The 21,322-nt window shown below is 50.6% G+C and overlaps 1 protein-coding gene across 8 annotated transcripts in view; it reads left to right on the top strand.

The window, feature by feature from the left end:
- The first annotated feature begins 1,120 nt into the window (after positions 1 to 1,120).
- Positions 1,121 to 21,322, top strand: part of NF2 (NF2, moesin-ezrin-radixin like (MERLIN) tumor suppressor) — a 47,178-nt gene continuing 26,976 nt past the window's right edge. For 5 of the 8 annotated variants that reach the window (XM_021537319.2, XM_021537318.3, XM_021537321.3 and 2 more), the window contains exons 1-7: positions 1,121 to 1,277; positions 12,443 to 12,568; positions 13,581 to 13,703; positions 15,877 to 15,960; positions 20,326 to 20,394; positions 20,538 to 20,620; positions 21,239 to 21,314. In XM_021537319.2, the coding sequence (XP_021392994.1) occupies positions 1,164 to 1,277; positions 12,443 to 12,568; positions 13,581 to 13,703; positions 15,877 to 15,960; positions 20,326 to 20,394; positions 20,538 to 20,620; positions 21,239 to 21,314 (675 nt within the window). In that variant the 5' untranslated portion in view covers positions 1,121 to 1,163. Of the gene's footprint in view, positions 1,278 to 1,343; positions 2,547 to 6,253; positions 6,411 to 12,442; positions 12,569 to 13,580; positions 13,704 to 15,876; positions 15,961 to 20,325; positions 20,395 to 20,537; positions 20,621 to 21,238; positions 21,315 to 21,322 lie in introns of those variants that run through there. The other 3 variants (XM_021537326.3, XM_021537325.3, XM_021537327.2) reach the window with 3 other exon arrangements.

Genomic DNA, 21,322 nt, shown 5'->3' with positions numbered 1-21,322 from the left:
GGACCCCTGACACCCCACGGGCTCCGGACACGCCAGGGTCCCCTGACATCCCCCCTGCCTCCCGTGTCCCGGGGTCGCCGTGTCCCTATCCCCGTGTCTTTGTGTCCCGGTGTCCCTGCCTCCGTGTCCCTGCCTCCCGTGTCCCGGTGTCCCCGATTCCCATGTTCCCGTGTCCCCGTGTCCCTCCCTCCCGTGTCTCCATGTCCCAGTGTTCCGGTGTCCCCGTTTCCCCGTGTCCCCGTTTCCCCGACTCCCATGTCTCCGTGTCCCCGTGTCCCCGTGTCCCTCCCTCCTGTGTCCCTCCCTCCCGTTTCTCCGTCTCCCGGTGTCCCGGTGTCCCGGTGCCCCGGTGTCCCCGTGTCCCGGTGTCCCGGTGTCCCGGTGTCCCCGTGTACCGGTATCCCCGTGTCCCGGTGTCCCGGTGTCCCCGTGTCCCGGTGTCCCGGTGTCCCGGTGTCCCTCCCTCCCGTGTCCCCGTGTCCCCGTGTCCCGGTGTCCCGGTGTCCCGGTGTCCCGGTGTCCCGGTGTCCCCGTGTCCCCGTGTCCCTCCCTCCCGTGTCCCCGTGTCCCCGTGTCCCGGTGTCCCGGTGTCCCGGTGTCCCCGTGTCCCTCCCTCCCGTGTCCCGGTGTCCCGGTGTCCCGGTGTCCCCGTGTCCCGGTGTCCCGGTGTCCCGGTGTCCCTCCCTCCCGTGTCCCCGTGTCCCCGTGTCCCGGTGTCCCGGTGTCCCGGTGTCCCGGTGTCCCGGTGTCCCGGTGTCCCCGTGTCCCTCCCTCCCGTGTCCCCGTGTCCCCGTGTCCCGGTGTCCCGGTGTCCCGGTGTCCCCGTGTCCCTCCCTCCCGTGTCCCGGTGTCCCGGTGCCGGGTCCTGGCGCTCGTCCCCGCCAGCAGAGCGCTCCGCCCGCCACCAGGGGGCGACACCACCCCGCCACATCGCTTCCTCACGCCGCTCTTCATGGCCCCGCCTCACCCCGCCCTTTCTCTTGAGCGACGTCCCCACTACCCAATCACAGCCGCTTCTCCTCCCGCCTCTTCAGCACACCCATTTCTATTGGCTGGGAGGGGCGGAGGGGCGGGCGCGCCGCGCTGCGCGGCCAATGGCGGGGCGGAGGGGGCGGGGCCGGGCCGCCATGGCGCCGCCGCCGCGCTGACCGTGCCGCGCCGCCATGGCCGGGGCCATCGCGTCCCGCATGAGCTTCAGCTCCCTCAAGCGCAAGCAGCCCAAGACCTTCACCGTGCGCATCGCCACCATGGACGCCGAGATGGAGTTCAGCTGCGAGGTGACGGCCCGCGCGGGCGCGGGGTCCCGCTGAGGGCCCGGCCCCCACCCCCCAGCCCTGAGGCCCCTCCGGTCCCTCCCGGCCCCCCCCGCCGGTTCCCTGGGCCGGCAGCGGCTCGGCCTTGTTCTGCTTATAAATCAGCCTTATCCTGGTGTCATTTGCGTTATAATTGCACAACAATCTGCCTACAATTCGGCTTTTCTTTGGTTAATAACTCACCTTTACTTTGGTTATGAATCGGTACCATTTGGCTTTGCTTTGGTCATAAGTTGGCTTTGTTTTGGTTGTGATTCAGTGTTTATTGCTTGTAAAATTCAGTTGTATTCTGATCATAGTTTGGCTTAGTTGTTGTTGTCAGTAGTCCTTATTATGTGTGTAACTCAGCATTGTTTTGGTCATAAATTGGCTTTTTTTCTGTGTATAATTTTGCTTTAGCCTGGGTATATTTGGCATTATTCTGGTTATTATCCATCTATGCTTTGGTTATAATTCAGCTTTATTTTGGCAATTATTCATCTTCACTCCAGGTGCAATTTAGCTTTATTTGGGTTATTATTTGGCTTCATTTCGATTACAATTCGATCTCGTCCTGGGTGCAATTTGGCATTACTCTGGTTATAATTAATCCTATACTTTGGCTATAATTCAGCTTAATTCTGGGTATAATTCAGTTTTATCCTGGTTATAATTCAGCTTTATTCTCATTACAATCCAGCTTCCCTTGGGCTCTAATCCAGCGCTGTCCTGCCATCCCAGCCCAAGTCACCACTACACTGTGGCTGTCACAGGGCTTGAGGAATCTCTGTGTCAAGGCTTAAATCCACAGGAATCCAACTCCCAGGTGCTCCACAAACACCCAAGGACAGGATTTTGGCATTTTCCTGAGCTCTTAGCTCACCATGAAGCTGAGGGATGCTCCGGGGGGTTGGGTCTGGCTTTTCTGTGATAATTTCCCTTTTTGGGGCCCTTGGAACTTGTAAGGCGTTCTCCCAGGGCGTTGCTGCCAAACTTTGCTTTTTCAGCTGATCCAGAGGGATTGGCCACACGAACACTGAAACCCCTCTCCAACCTCTGCATTTAATAGTTTATATTTCATTATCCTGCCCCAAACCCTGAGAGAATCCCAGCGCCCATCAGCCAAGGGGAGTTTGTCATCACCGATTTCCTGGCTCTGGAAATCTGCTCTCAGCCCTGAAGGACTTCCTGCTTTTCCTTGGGATTAAGGATTTGCTCTGGGCAGCCGTGTGAGCTTCCCACTTCCAGCAGAGTGTGAGTGTCCTGGCTGTGTTTTCCCTGGTTTCCCAAGGCTGCAGCAATAACTGATGGTGGAAAGTAAATAAATGTGAATTTTAGTGCTGTGGCCGCGTGTCACTTCGGGTGTCACTTCCCGCTGAGATCAGGGGGGTTTGTGCAGCATTCCCGTGGGATTTGGCCGTGGAACTGCTGCATCTCCAGCTGACTTTCCTGGGAGGTTCCTGCCAAAAGAACTTGTTGCTGCAGAGGGACTCCTGCAGCTGGAAGGAGCTCAGGCCCTGCTGGGGGCTCCTTGTGGTGGAGCTGGTGCAGGGGGGATGCAGAGGGAATTCAGAGCTCGTCCTTCAGCAGGGAATATTGGAGCAGGAGGGGGGATAGATGGATGCAGGTGGGTGATGGGGCTGTTTCACACCTTGCAGGTGAGGAGTGAGTTTTTATGGAATCGTGGAACGGTTTGGGTGGGAAGGGATCTTAAAGCTCATCCCGTTCCACCTCCTGCCATGGGCAGGGACATCTCTCACTGTCCCAGGCTGCTCCCAGCCCCATCCAGCCTGGCCTTGGGCACTGCCAGGGATCCAGGGGCAGCCACAGCTGCTCTGGGCACTCTGTGCCAGGGCCTGCCCACCCTCACAGGGAACCTTCTCAATCTCCCATCCATCCCTGCCCTCTGGCAGTGGGAGCCATTTCCTGTCTCCTGTCCCTCCATCCCTTGTCCCCAGTCCCTCTCCAGCTCTCCTGGAGCCCCTTTAGGCCCTGGAAGGGCTCTGAGCTCTCCCTGGAGCTTCTCCTCTCCAGGTGAGCACCCCCAGCTCTCCCAGCCTGGCTCCAGAGCAGAGGGGCTCCAGCCCTTGCAGCATCTCTGTGGCTTTCTGAGGTGTGGCTTTTATCCAAGCTCCATCTGAGCTGTCCAGCTCCCTGGCTGGATCTCTGTCCCAGTTCTTGTCCTGCTCTGGGGACAGCTCCTCACTGTGCTGACTCTGCAGAAGCATCCCTGGGGCACAGGGATCAGACACACCTGGAGTGCCTGGGGTGGGAAGGTGGCCCAGGGAAGGGCTCAGCTTGCTCTACACCCACAGTGGGACCTGGAGCCAGGAGTGGAGTTTGTGCCCTCCTGGGAGTCAGTGGGGTGGCAGAGTTGATTTTTGGGTCAGGCTGCTCATCCCTGAAGGAGTCTGGCCCCTGTCCCAAGGTTTGCCAAGAGAAAAGAGTGAGCAGCTCTGTTCACACAGCTGTCTGTGTGCTTTGAGGTGCCTTTGGCCAGGAAGGAGAGGGAAGTCTGCCTCACAACCACTTGGGACGATGAGAGGAAGGAGGTGCAGTGGGAATCCTGCAGTTTGGGGGCTCTTGAGATGTGTTTTTGTGGCCTGTGAGTGGCACCTCGTGCTGACAGGGACAGAGAGCTGCTGATCTGTTGGATGTCTGGAGTTGGTCTTCCATAATCCTTTGGGATTCCTCCCAGCTCAGGATATTCCATGACCCAGCTGTAGCTGCTGGAGACTCACTTTCTTTCTCAGTGTTAATTTTTCAGTCTGCTCCCTAGAAATCCCCAGCTGTGCATTTTAAGGGATTAAACCTGCTTTGCATGTTTATTTTGCAGTTGACGTCTCTAAATTGAGCCTAAATCTAAAATAATTCCTAGAAATGAAATCTTAATCTTTCTAACACAGTGATGGGGATTAATAATCACGGTTGGGGTTTCACTTTAAAGACTTCAGATTTGTTTGGGGAAATCTTGAATTGTCTTCCTTTGGCTACTTCCATCTTGGAGGCTTGAGCTGTACCTAATTAATTGATAACATCTGGAGGAAGGGTAGACATTTGCACAGCTCTTGAATTCCTGTGCTAAAGCCTCACCTTCCTGAGAACCTTGGACAGCCATGTGGAAGCCTCTTCCCTGGGAGGGTGGGCAGGCCCTGGGTGCCCAGAGCAGCTGTGGCTGCCCCTGGATCCCTGGCAGTGCCCAAGGCCAGGCTGGACAGGGCTGGGAGCAGTCTGGGATAATGGAAAACATCCCTGTCCAAGGCAGGGAGGTGGAACAAGATGGGCTTTCAGTCCCTTCCAACCCAAACCATTCCATGAATTATTCACTAATAAAACCCCACGGTATTTTTGAGTCCAAAGCACTGTTTATCCCACGTCTCTGGTGGGTGGCAGAGGTGTGGCTGATGTCAGGTTGGTCTCCCCTCCTTGCAATGTGCAATTTTTTTCCCTCTCAGAACCAAGTTCCCTGGCTGATGGGAGAACCCCTCCATCTTTCTTGTGGTCTCCTGGGTGTCGTTGCCAATTTCTTCCTCTTGCAGTGCTCAGCCCCGTTAGTGTCTCTCCATTACAGAGCCACAGCCCATTTTCCAAAGGGTCTGTTTGTCCCTTTCTGCTGTGTTGTGCTCTTGGGCTTGAATCCTGCAGGGATGGTCACTCCATCAAGGTGCAGCTCGCTGCCCAGCTGCTTCCCAACCTTTACCTTTTGCTGTCTTAAAAATGAATTGGAGAAGCTTTACAGCCAGCCTGGAGGAACAGCTTAAGTGTTCAGGCAGGTTTGTCCTGATCTATTTGCTGGTGTAAACATGCACCCAGTTATTGCTTCAGTGCTTAAGCTGTTGCTCTCTGTCCAGAGGATAATCCTGGTTGGAAGGGATCTTTATTTTAGCCCAGTGCCCCACTCGGTGCGGGGCCAGCTGATGAGGTTGGATGTAAAGCCCTTGTAAGTAGAAGAGTCCTGATTTTGGCCATATGTGGCCGAGTGCTGTCCCTTTGTCACCAGACACAGGGACTTGTGTAGCTGAGCTGCAAAGCTCATCTTCTGGAACAGGAACAACCGAGGATTTGGTGGTGGAAATCTGGGTGAGTTTTTGAGGAAGAGCTGGTGCAGTAAATCCAAGCTGAGTTTTGAGCTGTGTCCAGTCACTGCACCAAAATAAAAAGGCAGGAGGAGGAAATCAAGGAGTGGAATGCCCTTGGCTTCCTTCTGCATTGCAGGATACTTGCAAAGGGGTTTATAAAGATCCATACATTACCAAATTCAGGCAGCAGGGTGCTGGTAGGCACAGTGACCTCTTGATGCTGCAAAGCTTCTGTGAGCGGACACTAACTTAACAGGAAAAGACCATTCTGTGTGCAGGAACAGCTGTTTAAAAAAAGCTGAGAGAAATAATCCCACTGAGCTACAACACGATCCCAAATAAATAGTTGGGATACCAGCTCTCAAGTCAATGTTTTGTTCCTCCACGTGCCTGTGTGTCCTGATCTTGTGCTGCTCTCTTTGAATCTGAGACACAGCACGTAAGGGCTGTTTCCTCATTCATGTCTTGGAGGGGTTTATGCCCCAAAACCTCAGAATTTCTGATTCACACCAGTGGCATTTGGGAGTTGATGTTTTGGAGGTGTCTTGCTTGGTGCAGTTCATTCCCTTAAGTTGTGTTTGTGACTTGTGGGCGTGGATTCTCTTTGGCTTTGGTGCCACACCCTGCACCTGCAAAGTTCTCAGGATCCCCTGCTCCCATCACAGCCTCCCAAGCCAGTTGGAAACTCCTGTTACTTCTCTCCAAAGACTGTTCAAAATTGCTGTCAATCCCCAGACTCTGTTAATTAATCCACAGATGTGTTGATGCAGAGGGGAAGGAGGGAGGGCATTTGGGACAGTAAATCTTTCTCTTTTGGTGTGTAGACTCCAGTTTTGATGCACTTTAATACCTCTTTTTTTTTTCTTTTTTTCCTTTGTACAGGCAGTGTCTTTCAAGTAGGTGGTTTTTGAAATTAAAGGTACTTGAACAGGGAAGCAGCCTTGGGAATAATCTTCTTGAAGCTGGGAGACAACACCGGGAGGGAATGACAGAGCCCTGGAAATGGGAAGAGAGGCATTTAACCTGGCTTCACCCCGAGGTGAGCCACTGGCTGCCGCTCCCAGCCTGGTGAGCAGTGTGTGTTCAGAGCTCATCAGAGCACTGAAACGCCCCCGGGGCCCTCAGCAATCAGCTCCTGCATGGAGGGGAGGCCTGGGGCTGTCCTTCCCGGGCAGGGAGAATGTTCTGCTGCAGATGTGTGAGTGCAGCACTGAGACAGCTCTGGCTGATGTTACAGCTCTGGGCATCCTCGGCAGAGCTCCCTGCAGGATCCAAGCCCTCCTTTTGTCCTCTTGGAGCTTCTTGCTCTGCACTGAGCTGCTTCTTGACCCCATAACTCTTCATCTGTGTGAGCCCAACTTACAGGACATGAAATCATGGAATGGTTTGGGTTGGAAGGACCTTAAAGCTCATCCTGTTCCATCCTCTGCCATGGGCAGGGACACCTTCCACTATCCCAGGGTGCTCCAAGCCCCATCTAGCCCGGCCTTGGGCACTGCCAGGAATCCAGGGGCAGTCACAGCTTCAATCTGTGTTTACAGCGAACAACTCCTGCCCAATATCCCATCCAGCCCTCCCTTTGGCACTGGGAAGCCATTCCCTGTGTCCTGTCCCTCCATCCCTTGTCCCCAGTCCCTCTCCAGCTCTCCTGGATCCCCTTTAGGCCCTGGAAGGGCTCTGAGCTCTCCCTGGAGCTTCTCCTCTCCAGGTGAGCACCCCCAGCTCTCCCAGCCTGTCTCCAGAGGGGCTCCAGCCCTTGCATCTCTGTGGCTCCTCTGGACTCTCTCCAGCAGCTCCAGTGCTGGACCCCTGGATCTGGAGGCAGCTCTGCAGGTGGGGTCTCCCCTGAGCAGGGCACAGGGCACATTGTCACCAGCTGTTGTCCCCTGGCTCCGTGTGGTCACAGCCGCCTGTTCCCGGCGTTCCCGCTCCGTCTCTGTCTCGGGCAGACACCTCGGAACGTGCTTGGCTGCACCATCTGCATCCTCACGCCTGGACGCGTTTTTGGCCTCCTCGGTGGTTAACAGAAATAGGTTTTAATTAAAAGCTCATTATCGAGTTGTCGTGTAGCATTAGTAAATAAAAATAACTTTTACAGCCCAGCCCTGTGACTCAGTAAGTGGCAATTGAAAATATTTGACATCACTTTATTTAAAACAAAATTGACGAATATTACGTTTTTGATTCCCTGTTTGCTCCAAATGGGCTTTAAATCTAAATAAATGGTTGTCTGTGGTTATAATTCAGGTCCAGAAGGAGAAATAAGTCTGGTCTGCAGTCTCAAAATCATCTCCATTTCAGTTGTAAACTGTTGTGGCTGGGTGGCTTGGACATCTCCTGTGGGATGGGGGTTTGGAATAGCTACAGCCTACATCCATTTCCTCATTCCCAGGTGGTTAGTGGAGGATGCTCTGCTCAGGCCCAGTTCTCTCCTTTCTGCCCTCTCCATCCCTGTTTCAGTGGTGTCACATTCTCTCCTTAAAATCTGATTCTTAACAGGAATAACTTCACTCAGCACTTTTTCCTGGGCTTGGTCCCCTTTTCCCAGCAGTCTTTTGGCTGTTGTGTCACAGCAGCTCTTGCCTCTCTTTGCATCACCAGCATAGAGCTAACACCTAATAAAATTATCTGCAAAGCAAAAAGCCATTTTCTGTGTTAGTTACGGGTAAATTGGTGAAGTAAAATACTCCGTAAATGTGAGTCATTTCTGCAAGGTCATGCCTTAACCTTGTCCCATGGGTGGGGTGTGCAGGGACCACTGCTCTGGGTTTCCCTGGGAAGCAGCTGAGCCTTGGTGTCCTCTGCTCACTTTTTTGTGCCCTTATTGCCCATCCTGATCTCAGGAAGAGCTGAAGCTCCAGGGGTTTGTGTTTGTGATGAGGAGAAGGTAAGATCTTCATCTGTACCCTGAGCATCCCTGGAGTTTGGGCACCTCCCTGTTGTCCTAGGAGAGCCTCTTGCATGAGGAACCTGAATATTAAATTAAACCCATCCCTCTTGCCTCCCCTTTACCACATTTGGCATTGTTGGAAGAAAAGCATCAGCCTGGTAATGTTTTCTGTGTAGACACTCCTCACTCAACCCTGTCCATGCAGAACGATTGCACCCCCTTGGCCCTTGCTGCCCATTTTTTATAATTGTGGGATATTCTGAGCTGGGAGGGACCCACAGGATCATCCAGTTCCACTCCTGTCCCTGCCCAGACCCCCAACAACCCCACCCTGTCCATCCCTGGTGTCCAAAGGCTCCTGGAGCTCTGGCAGCCTCGGGGCCGTGCCCATTCCCTGGGCAGCCTGGGCAGTGCCAGCACCTCTGGAGAAGAACCTTTCCTGATCTCCACCTAAATTTCCCGACACTGCTCCATTCCCTGGCTTGCCCTCCCTCCTTGTACCCCTGACGAGAGGACCAGACAACCCTTCTGCTCATTTTTGGAGCTGCTTTATCGAGTGGGGAGCTGAGGAGCAGTTGTGAAACTTGACAGAGAGGTTATGCTCTGAAATAAATCGCAGTTGCTGCGAGTTGGAAATGACTCCCGGTGCAGGTTAATAAATAATGCAAACCCTGTTAATAGATGCCAAATGCGCCGTCTCCGCCAGAGAAAAAGATGATGCCAATAATCTGGGCTGGAAATACTCAGTTGTAGCCACTGGCTGGAGAGTTTTCAGTGTTTAGTGCTGTTAATTTCGAATGCTTTGCTGATAGATTGTAACCGCTCTGTACTTAGTAAAGAGCACAAACAGCTCGGTGGAGTAACAGCCTGTTTATAACGCGCCTCATTGCCGTGTCCCTTCGGCGACTCCTGCATCCCTGCAGCCGCCCGTGCTGTGATCCTGCTAATGGGGAAGGAGCTGCAAATGCCAGAGGTGCTGCCTGCCGCACGGGGAGGATGCTGGAGTGACACATCCCGCTCTGTCCTGAGGGTCACACTGAGGTTATCGTGATGTAGCTCTTTGCTGGGAGATGGAGCTTCGTTACAGCACCGTGCCAGCCACCCCAGTGGGGCAAGCACATTTCTCTCCCTCAGGATTTTTCATAGAGGTGCACAGAGAGAAATGAAAGAGAAAACAATTTCTATTTCTGCTCGTTGTTTTCCTACGTGGAATGTGTTTGGAGAATTGTTTACCTGGGGTGATTGCTTGGTTGGATTCTGGTGAGGATTGTTTGAGCCTGATGGCCAATCCAACCCACCTGGGGCTGGGCTCTCAGAGAGGGTCACGAGTTGTGTTGGAGTTAGAGAAAGTAGTATGTAGTTTTAGTATCTTCCTTTTATATAGTATATTAATGTATTTTAGCATAGTTATAATAAAAAACTAATTCAACCTTCTGAATTTAATCAGACATCGTCATTTCTTCCCATTGGGTTCGCCTGCATTTACAATACCCCAGCATATGACTGAGAAGGTTTTTTTCTGCTCTGAGCTCCTTAGTTTTGTTTTCAGGAGCTCGGAATGGCTTGTAAAACCATCTTTGTGCTTCAGGTGTCACTTGAGTGCCTATCAGAGAACGGCGTGACGGACACGGTATGGATGGGAATGGCCAGCCTCTCCTGGCTGTCCCCCAGGCTCTCTGGACAGCAGCTCTGTCCATCCCCTCATACCTTGGAGGGGCTTTTTATTTAGTAGTTTACAACCACAGAATGTGGCAGTTAATGATACAAAGCCTGTAAAGTATGGGTGAGGAGGGCTGAGGTCCTGGATGTCTGTAAAGCAGTTGGAGTTCAGCTGTCAAAAGATGCCACTTGAATGCAGATCGTTATTTTAAGTACCGAGGTGTGGAGGGAAATCATGTCTGTTGGAATAAAGGTGGCTGCTGAGCACTGATATATTTAATGAAGGTAATTCAGCACAGCTGGGGGGGATATGTGCTCTGTTATGGCTGGAGTCTTGAGCATTGTGCAAGAATGTTGAATGTCTATTCCTGCCACCACAGAAACGCGTGGTGACAAAGCGCTGGTGTGAAATGCAGCAGTAGCAGAAGCCTCACTTAAAATACAGTCCCTTAAAGAGCAGCTTGTAAAAAAAGGAGAGAGAGTTTTTAATGCAGGCACATAGTGATAGGGGAATGGGTAATGGTTTTAAACTAAAAGGGGAGAGATTTAGGTTAGGTGTCAGGAAGAAATCCAGCTGTGAGACCCTGGCAAGGGTTGCCCAGAGAAGGTGTGGCTGCCCCTGGATCCCTGGAAGTGTCCAAGACAAGGCTGGACAGGGTTTGGGGCAGCCTGGGATAGTGGAAGGTGCCCCTGCCCATGGCAGGGGGTGGCACTGGGTGATCTTTAAGGTCCCTTCCCACCCAAACCATTCCAAATTCCCATCACCAAGTTTAAACTGCACAAAGCTCCTGCTTTAGTCCGCAATGCTGCTCTTCAAAACAGACTGGTGGTTTGTGTTTTGAGAAGAAACCTTTGGGTCCTGTCAGCTCTTGGGCACAGTTTGGGTGTATGTGGTGGTTTGGTAAGGAAGCACAGCCAGTGGAAATTCCAGGTTTAACGCACTGATCCCATGGGATGTGGAGCTGTGTCCTGGTGCTGCTGTCAGCAGCAAGGCAAGAGCCTGTCCTGGGAAGGTTTGGTGCAGGCACTGCTGTGCTGAGACTGAAATACGGTCTTAGAGAAGGAAAAACAGCCCATAATGCTTTATACAAAGCAGTTTAGTGAATAAATAGTCTTCTGCTGGCAGCCTGCTTTTATGTGCCTGCAAAAATGGTACCAAATAGCTCTTTTAATGGGCCTCACTCTGTTTTGTCTGAGCCCTCGAATTAACCTCCCACTTAAAATCATAGTCAGGGAAAGATCTTCTGCAGTCTGTGTCAAGCTGGAGCCCATCCTGGGGGCTGGAGGATAGTGAAATGTGTGAATTTAGGGGGGTTATAATTACAGCACTGCCAAACTTGCTGCTCCTGGCGTTTTGACCCCGAGGTGTTGACAGCGCCCGATCCGAATCGCGGCGAGCAGGCCGGGGGTGGTGTTTTTGGGAGGGTGGCAGTGGCTTTGTCCTATTCTGGGACTGGCAGTGTCTGTGCTCCCGGGGGAGAGCAGTGAGGGAGACATCACGGAACGGCAGAGCTTGGCTGAGCTGGGCCTGGCTGTGCCCACAAGGCGGCAGTGGGTGACAGCGGGAGCGGCCCCGCCGTTAATATTGATGTGTCCAGGTGGCACCGGGATTGAGTTGTAGTGACAAGAGAGTGCGCGGGATCTGTTTGCCCAAGGGCTTTGGAGTAATGGCCATATGTCTCGGTCCAGCAATTGTTTTCAGCGTGCAGATGGAAGACCAAAGTGGCTTTGGCATATTAGATTCACGTGGTTTATGTCCCTCTTCACCTCTCTGCCTCCCAACACCTCTCGGTTTTACGAGCAAACTTCAGTGGATGCAGCTGCAGGATTGCTCCAAGGACATGGTCCTTGAGCAACCAATTTTCTCTGCTCTTTGGCTGCTTCTGTCACCAACATTTTCAGCAGAAAATGCAGTTTAACTCTATCAAAATGTGCTCCCAGAGAACCGCTGACTTCAGTGGTAATTATGGGGATTTTGGAGCTCTTTTTTCCATTTTATCCGTGCAGGGTCGGTGGCTCTGGATGCACTCACTCTGTGCAGGGATTGTGTCACTGCTGATTTTGTGGCTCCTCTCTCTGAACCCCTGGTGCTTGTGCAGGGCTTCCTGGGCCTGTAGGGAGACACATTAAAGCCACCAAGGGGCAGTTCAAAGGGATTTTTATTCCCTTCTGGCAACAGGCAGGAACCTAAACATGTCAGGAGCCTAAACCTGAGCTCAACAAGAGCCTAAATGAACCCTTAGTTTCCCAGGGTAAGAAACGGGGGCTTTACGATGTCATTTCTTGGAAAAGGGGGAAATCACATTTCAGTTTCCTACTGAGGGAGGAGCTGGTGTTCTGCAGATGAGATCAGATGGAAGGAGATAATGTGTGCCTTGTTAGGGTGTTTTCATGTCTGTACCAGATGCATTTGCAGGGGGTTTCAAGTTGACCTTGAGAGGTGAAAACAGTGCATTTGGTTGAACAGAGTGAATTTCTGAAATCCATCTTTATAACTCTGCTTCCTGTTTGCTCTCTGGCAGGTGAAGTGGAAAGGGAAGGACCTGTTTGATCTGGTGTGCAGGACACTGGGACTGCGGGAAACCTGGTTCTTTGGGCTGCAGTACACGATCAAGGACACGGTGGCTTGGCTCAAAATGGACAAGAAGGTTAGAACCAAAGTTCACAAAATCCCAGAATGGTTTGGGTTGGAAGGGACCCTGAAGCTTATTTTGTTCCAAGCCCTTGCCATGGACAGGGATATTTCCCTTGAGAGGTTGTGTGGGATGACAAAGGAGAATGTCCTTTTGTCTTTCTTTGAATGCCCAGGATTGTGTGGTGGGTGAACTGGGACAGATGCACTTAAATCCCACCTCTGTGGTGTCTGGGGGTGTCAGACTGGGAAAAGCTGGCAGAGATGCCCCATCCCAGCATCTGTGCACACTGAATCCCCTGGAGACATTTTGGAACACAGCCATTCTAGGATGCTGCACTTTGGGGTGACTGCAAAGTAAATGAAAGCTAAAACTCTTCTCTTTTGTGCCCCTCAACATCAGCAGAAAATTGGAGTTGCCTCTTGTTTTGTTGTTGAGAAAAACCAGGAGCTTGGGAGGAGGAAAGCCAGAGTGAAAAGGAGATGGGGCTAAGGGACGAAATGCTTCCCAAATCTCTGAGGGGAGAGTTTTGGAGGTTTCAGATGTGGCTTGTTCACATCCACAGGATACTGAGGGAAGTCATGGACACCGAGGGAGACCTGGGTGTCTCACCTCTCAGGCTGAGGTTTTAAGCCAACATTTAACTCATTTAACTGGGCAGTACCAGAGCAAGGTGGTAAGAAACAGCACTGAAATAAACTCGGTGCAGGAAAACAAGGAGAGAGTCGGGTGGTGGCGCAGCAGGATCCAGCATCTCTCCACAAGTATCAGGAGAGGCAACGAGCACGTGGCAGATCAGGATCAACCTTCACTGTCTCATTTCTCATGCTGTTTGTTTCTGCCTTTTTTTGTTCCCTTGCATCATTAGGAGTGTCAGAAATATTTGTTTTCTTTTTTTAACTACAGTGTTTGAACTATTTAGGTCTGTTCTAGATGTCTAAAAGTGTCTGACAGAATATGTTCTCATCTGAACAGAAGGGAGCTGGGTCTTGCCTTGAAGAAACCAAATGGCTTTTGTATCCCACAGGTCCTGGATCATGATGTTCCCACAGAGGAACCCAAAACTTTTCACTTCCTGGCCAAATTTTATCCTGAGAATGCAGAGGAGGAATTGGTCCAGGAAATCACCCAGCACCTGTTCTTCCTGCAGGTGGGAGTTAATACACTGCTAATTAACCTGAGGGAGAGGGAGCCAGGATGAGCAAAAGGTCCCAGGGTCAGAGAGTTGGTCAGCAGAGTGTTCTCCACATCCTTATGTTCACAGCTTTCTACAGGGACTTGTCTTTAGCAACAAAAACTTCCAAAAATAGGTGAAGGATGTTTTTTGTGGAGGAAGCAGCTTGCCCAGACTGGCAGACCTCTGAAATGGCAGACAAGCATGATGAGGTGATCCATTATATCCATGGGTGGTGGCTCAGGGATGTGGATCTGTCAGCCAAGGGCTCGTGTCCCTCTGCAGGGTGTGGGATGAGCTGTGCTGAGGGGTGGCAGCTGCCTTTGGACGTGAGGGCATTGTTGTGTGGAGCAGAGGAGTTTGAGCAGAGTGCAGCCAGCCTCTTCCTAGGCTGCACAGCAAATTTCCCCTCCTCACTAAACAGCCTTCAGGTACCTAGAGCAGAAGAATATCCCAGCAGCTCAGCTCTCTGGTGGAAAAACAGAGAAGGGAAAACCTCACCTGCCCCAGGAACTCCTGCCCTGCAGTTAAGCATTTGGAAACTGTGGTGAACACATCTTGGTTGGGTTTTTTTATTTAAATTATTCTACAAAACTTTGTGTCCTGAGAAATCAGTTCAGCTGATGATGTGGCAATGCTGCATGGCTGGTTACAAGGAGCTGCTATCACAGGAGCTCTCTTTCAGAGACATGATCAATTTTCTGCCACAAAATCCATTTTCTGACACATTTTTCCTCAGAAGAGTTCTGTCAAGCACAGTTACAGGGAACAGAGCCCTCCTAGGCAGACTCCAGGGTATTCACTGGGATGTTTCAGCTGCTCTCTGGTTGTTAATTTGAAGATAAATTACAAAAATTTTTTAAAACTCACTCATTCTTAGGTTTTTTACACCAAAGTCAGGACAACCTGGATTTGGGAATACCTCTGTAGCCTGCAGGGTGTCCTGCGCTTTCCAAGTGAGCTCACCAGCCTCTTGACACTCTTCATTCTTCCAAAGTCCATCTTTTTTCTCCAGAGCCAAAAGTGTTCTAAATGCAAAGTATTCCTGTTAATTTCCAAGCTCTGTCTCGTGCACTGGTGTCTCTGTAGGGTTATTTCTGAATGCCTCATTTGCCAGGAGCTTTATCCATGGTGAGGAAAAATGCTGTTGGCATCTTTGAGAAGGAAAATCAGAGAGGAAAAGCCATTCAAGCTACGTTTTCTAAATGCAGACCATGACTTTGCTGCTGGGATTTCTGTACTGAGAGGAACCTGGGCTCCTGAATGCATTTGGGAAACAGGAGCACATCTAAGCTTGTAAACTCTCCTGTTTTTTATCTTGATGCAGCAGAATATCTGCTGTGATTATGTTGTACCCAACTTTGAGGACTCAAAGCACGTTGTAAATTCAAATTGATGTTCCTGCATCTCCAACAATCCATTTAAGCCTCCTAGGAAATCGTAGGCTTTTAAGATTTTTTTTCCCCCCTATCTTTAATCAGGAAAATTAAGTGTGCTAACCCAAAAAATATCGAACATGACAGGTTTAATTTTTGAATGCACAGAAGGCAGGGAAGTAAAGCTGTGGCCTGGGGGAGCTGCACGTTGGCTCTCCTGGGAGCACACACGGGGCTCTGCCTGCTGCTGGAAGCTCTGCCATAGAGGTGACCTGCAGCTCTCCGTGCTGAGATCCGAGGAATTGGCCTCCAGCACAGGTGAGCACTGACTCACAATGGGGCCTGAATGTCCCAGAGCAAAGCTTGCAGTGCTCAGAGACTCGGCTGCAAGCTGCTCTTTTATTTAGCAGCGTGGCTGAATGTCCTATCAATCCGTAGCTCGTGCCTGAAGAGGTTTTATCGCTGTGTTTACATGCAAGGTTTCCCCCCCCACCCCTTGCCTTCAGCAACAGGATAAATGTGCTGTCATTTTCCACATATAAATTTAGCTCTTCTCACCAACCTGTCTGAGAAAGGTGGTCTGTGAAAGCCTGAGCCCTTCCGAGCCACCAGAGATTTCCTGGGTCTGGACTGTGATTAGTGTTAGGAAAATTGTTAACTCTGTGTGGTTGACAGCTCAAGTTAAAACAAACTGCAGCCATCTGCTGTGACAGTCATGCTCTGCTGTGCTCCACTAAACGTGTGTTATCTGTCCTGTGCTGCTCTGTGTGCAGGTGAAGAAGCAGATTTTGGATGAGAAGATCTTCTGTCCTCCTGAAGCCTCTGTCCTGCTGGCCTCTTATGCTGTGCAAGCCAAGGTAGGCAGCAAAGGGATGCTCCAAGGGCCTGCTGGGGTAATGTTGATCCAGGTGCTTTGTGCTGGAGCCACTTCCTAGGGAAAGGGAAAGCAGGGAAAGCTGTGAAAGCTTGGGAAGTGAGGGGGCTACACCAGCACTGCTGCCTTCTCCACGTGGCTGGTTCCTGGCTTCCTCCAGACATTGGATGGGTTTTTGCTTTCTCTTTCCAGGACTCTTTAGCAAATGCTCACCTGCAGAGCCTGCTTGAGTGTGGCTTACTGCTGGAGCAGGTGAATTCCCCAAGCCTGAGGTTTTTTGGATCTCCTCCCTGCTTTTGCCAGTGTAGCCAGAGGCAAGCCAGCCATGGGACTCCCAGCTCCACTGCTCCCCCAGAATACTTACCTTGACAATGACTTTATTTCAGTGCTAGAACTGCCACATCCCTTTTATTGCACCGTGAAAGGGCTTTTCTTGGGTGTTTGGCCTCACCAGACAGAGGGAAAAGTCAGTGCTCATTGAGTTCCCCTTGTTTCTCTGCTGCATTCTACTCTAGCCCAGAGTGGGTGTGTTTTGCTGAGGATTTATTCCAGAGGACACAGTTTTCCAGTTTGGGGTGTGCAGCCTCGGACAGCTTGCCCAGGGCAGACTCCTGGGGTGGAGGGAGCACCCAGGGTTCAGTGGCAGGGACATTCTTGCAGTCAGGGACATAATTTCTCCCTGTGTATGCACAGCGTGTGCTGTTGCTCAGTTAACAGCTCCTGGAGCTCAGCTCCAGTTTGTGTGTGCAGTGATCCTGTTTTGGGAGGGAGAGGAGCAGCTGCAGCCTGAGCACAGCCCAGCCACGTTGTCTCTGCATCTCCTGTTGGTTCTGACTCTGGGTGGGATTTTGGGAGGGTTTGGCTCACAGGACCCAGGCAGGTGGCTGTGCCCTGGTTCTGGCAAGTCCAGCTGTCCTTGAGGAGCATGGCTGTGCAGAGGTTTAGGAGGAGCAGCTCTGTTGGGGCCATCATTACTGGCAGTGCAGGAGAGGGGGTTTGGCCCTGTTGCCACAAGAGAGGGCCTGATCCAGGTTGGTTTTTAACTTTGGCCATGTAATTTTCTCAAAAGCCTTCAGTCCACAATCTGAGTAGAGCCCTGGGTGCCATGTTCTTTGATGGGGTTTGAATTTACAAGAAATTGGTGCTTTTTCTTCTCATAATCAGGCTATTGATGAAACCATGTTTTGTTCAAGAGACTCATCAGCTGGACAAAGAAAAGTTGCTTTTAGAAATGTTTCTGTTTGTGTGAAACATTCATCACTCTTATTAGAGTGCATGAGTAAACACGTCCTTGGCTTTCTTTCCATTGACCTGATCCGAGGGTACGTAGGGAATGACTTTTCTGGCTGCCAAAATGAATAAACGTTGGGTAAATATTGAGCTCTGTTACCTCATGGCCAGGACAGCTCCTTGGGTACAGGCTGTGACTTGGTGCAGGTCGGTTGTGCCCTCCCCTTTGTTCCCTTGGCACCTTGAATGTCCTGGCGTTGGGAGGGGCTCACATGGAGTCAGAGCAGTTCTGACCATGCTGAGATCAGGAGAAGGAGGAGCAGGGGTGACTTTCCTGCTTTTCACTACAGGGTTTTCTTCAGATGTCCCTTTCCTTGCTGCCCCTCCAGCCTGGGATTCCCCTTCTGCTTTCACTCCCAGCACAGGTGAAAGCTGAAAGCACATCTTTGATAGGGAACTGGGAAGAAGGATGTTGCAGGTCATCTCCTTCTAGTTGAGTAGGATAATGATGTCCTTCCTGGACAAGAAAGCAGGCAGAGAGTGCAGTAATTTCACTAACAAGGTGCTGATTTGCATGATTAGGGGCATAATAGCCTGACACAGCAGTGTGTGTGCATCCAGCAGCCACTTATTGACAGCCAGGTACTGCTGATCCTTCCACACCAACCTGAGACAGGAAAGGAAATGGGGGTCGTAAAAATAACAGCTTATTTATTTCTCTCTCATTGTGTTCATTTAGGGAATTACTATGTGCTTTCCCCTCCAGCCCTGTTCAAACCACCCACGTGGCTTTCAGAGGTTGGAGGTGGCTCAGGTTTTAAATAGCAGGGAAAGACGTGGGATCAACTGAAAAAAAATGGGAACATCCAGGAGGTTCTTCTATTTTTTGCCCCTTAAATGCAGGTTGCTGCTGTGCTGCAGCTCTCTTCAGCACTTCAGCTCTTGCAGCACAGCAAACAGCTCTTTAATTATTATTGTTTTACCCCAAACAAGCAATACTTGGTGTTAATTTGTAGCTGAGCCTGCCTGTGTTTATCCAACAATCTAAGCCAGGCGTATGAATGTGGTAAAGGCAATTCCATGTCCAATCACGAATATTAATCATACAGTTCAATTAACAAGAGCTGAAATTCCATGACAGTTTGAAAGTAATGATTTAATTGAAAAGGCCTTTAGAAAGTACATTTGCAAAATCATTTGAGCCAACAAATTCTGCAATACTTAAGCCATTTGTTGATTTTTGACTTGTGAATAATTAATGTTCTCATCCAGACTCCCCTCTCAGTACAAATATTCCTCTGGGACACGGCAGTATTTTTAAGCACATGAAAAGTCGCATAATCCATACTTAGTCTTGGACTTCCTCAGAAGATCACAACAGAAAATAATTGTGTTAATCCTATTTGCTATTATTTTCATCACCTAAAAATGATTTACTTGCTGCCTGTCCAAAGTTGTTGGAGTTGCTTCCTTCACCAGTGCCATGTTTTTAGTTCTGCTTCCTTTCAAGGGTGGCTCAGGGGTCATGTACCTGCAAAATGCTGCATCCTGAGGAGCTCCAAGACCTTGGAAGGCAGAGAGTTGCTGCCGCTCTTGGATGAAATCCGGGCTGGTTTTGTTCTATTAATTGAAGTCTGAGTCAGTGTTGGTTGTTGTTACATGCTCCCTTTGCATCTGCATTGGCTCCAAATCAATATTTGTGTCTTTAATCCCCACGTGTTGTCTCCCAAGTGCAGAGGTGGGATGTGTGTAGACTTTTGATGCTGAGCTCTGGTTTTGGTGCACGGTGTGAAGGTCCTGGCACAAAAAGGAGGCTGAGAGGAAAAACCTCCTGACTTCTTGTATGACCAGCGGATGCCTCTTGGTCTTGTGTTTAAAAATTGTCACCATTTTGCACTTTCTCAGTGGAGGTTGCTCAGAAAAACAGGGAGGGAAGGGCTGCCCCATTTGCAAAATGAGTGGCTTGAGCAAACAGTGCTGTGTCTCGTGCAGTCGGGCGCTGTCACCTCTATCACTGCAGAAGTCCTGGTTGCCAGGTGAAGGAAGTGTGGAAGTCACAGCACTCTGTGTACGTGCCTCACATGCTTTGTTCTTCTCCCCCTGAATTTGCTGGGCTGTTGGAGGAGCCGTTTTCCAGCGTTTTCCTGCCCTCTGAGGCCGTGCAGGAGGTAAATTCATTTTCACATGCACCGCAGGGACACGCGGCTCTTCAATCTGTTAATAAGCAGTTTTCTTTCTCAGTCACTTTATATGCTGCTCAAAGAGATGTAAATCTAAACAAATACCAGTAATTAGTGGATGCGCTTAACAAAGCTGAATTGGATTCCATGACCCAGTTGAGCAACAGACCCTCTGACAGAAGAGCCACCACCTGCCTGAGAGGAATCTGTCAAACTCCTCTAATTTTTTTGATATTTATTCATTAGGGTGATGAGCAGCGACAGAGAACTGCCATCTGCCTAACCTGGATCACTGCTATCCATCAGTTTTTGGGGACAGGTCTTTCTCCATGTCTTATTTCCTTGTCCTTTTACCTGTGGAACTGCAAGGACCTCTCAGTATAGTCCTGCTCTGCACTGGGGGAAATGTTAATTAGGGCATGATAATGATAATAGAATAGAATAGAATAGAATAGAATAGAATAGAATAGAATAGAATAGAATAGAACAACCATCATGTAGTCCAGCTGGACTGATGGAGGACATCAACTGGTGAAGGTCATCAACTGAAGCTGTGGGAAGTGGTAGAGTCACCATCCCTGGAAATGTTCAAAAACTGAGCAGATGTGGCTCTTGGGGACCTTAGGGATGTGCAGTCACAGGCTGGACTTGATCTTGGAGACCTTTTCCAACTTTAATGATTCTGTGATGGTGGAAAGTTTTGTTCTACTCCCAGCTCTGCTGCATGAGTAGAAGGAAACTCTTTGTTTCTATTAGCAATGAAATGACAAAGAAACTCAGGTTATTCACCTTAGAGGACAGCAGGTTCTGTGCTCCTGGGGTGCAGGGGTGAGCAGGCCGTGTTTGCTGTTGCTCAGGGCTGGGTGTGAGGGAGTGAAGAGTTTGACTTGCCCTTGTTGTTAACGTGGGGTGGGCATGGTGTCTGTGCTTCTCCCCAGTACGGTGACTACGATCCCAATGTCCACAAGAGAGGCTTCCTGGCACAGGAGGAATTGCTTCCCAAGCGGGTAAGGAGCTCAGCAGTGGGGGGAGTCGGTGTTCAAGCTGTCCTGAGGCTGGACATGCTGCTGGACCTGTTCTGGTGTTTCTGGCTTTCTTGCTGAGCCAGGAGCAGCAGTGTAACCTGGTCTCTGTCTCCCACCTATCCCAGGTAATAAATCTGTACCAGATGACTCCAGAGATGTGGGAGGAAAGGATAACAGCCTGGTATGCAGAGCACCGGGGCAGAGCGAGGTGAGCTTGTGCTGCTGGGCTGGGTCAGGGCCAGTCTCCTCCCCTGCAGAGTCACCAGGCTTTGGGAAGCTTGGGCGGGCGCTGGATGAGCTCTGCCAGCAGGTTAATCTCAGCACATCTCTGCAGCAGCCTCGGGAAGAGCTCAAAGCTTTTGTTGATGGCTCTGCTTGTGCCTTGCTGTCCCCCAGTCACTGTCGGGGCCTCCAAGAGAATTTAGGAGTGATGCAAAGTAAGGATTCACCTGCATCAGGGACCTGGGAGAATAAATAGGTATTCAAACTATATGGCTGCCTCAGGTGGCAAAATGCTCCTTTTGTGGAATAAACCTAAAGCCATGGATCTGAAACAGTGGCATCCCAGCCAGGGATTTCCTATTTATGCTGAAGGGATTGGGAGGTGAACAAAGCCAGGCCTGGAGTGCTGCATCTCAGCAGCCACTCAGATGCTGGCAGCTGCAGAGTGAGATTTGCTCTTGGACTTTATTGATCCTGCCAGCAAAGACAGGATTGACCTGTGTGATAGAGACAGTCCAAGCTTTAAAGCCTGGTGAGTGCTTAGGATCAGCAGGAGCAGCCATGTCCCTCTCTGATCCTCCCAAACACTGTTCCTGCCTGACAGAGATGAAGCTGAAATGGAGTATCTGAAGATAGCCCAGGACCTGGAAATGTACGGCGTGAACTACTTTGCCATCAGGGTGAGTTG

This window comes from Lonchura striata, chromosome 18 (genome assembly GCF_046129695.1).
Source record: "Lonchura striata isolate bLonStr1 chromosome 18, bLonStr1.mat, whole genome shotgun sequence".
NCBI classification, from domain to species: Eukaryota; Metazoa; Chordata; class Aves; order Passeriformes; family Estrildidae; genus Lonchura; species Lonchura striata.
Note: the sequence above shows the minus strand (reverse complement) of the source record. Positions and strands in the feature narration are given on the sequence as shown.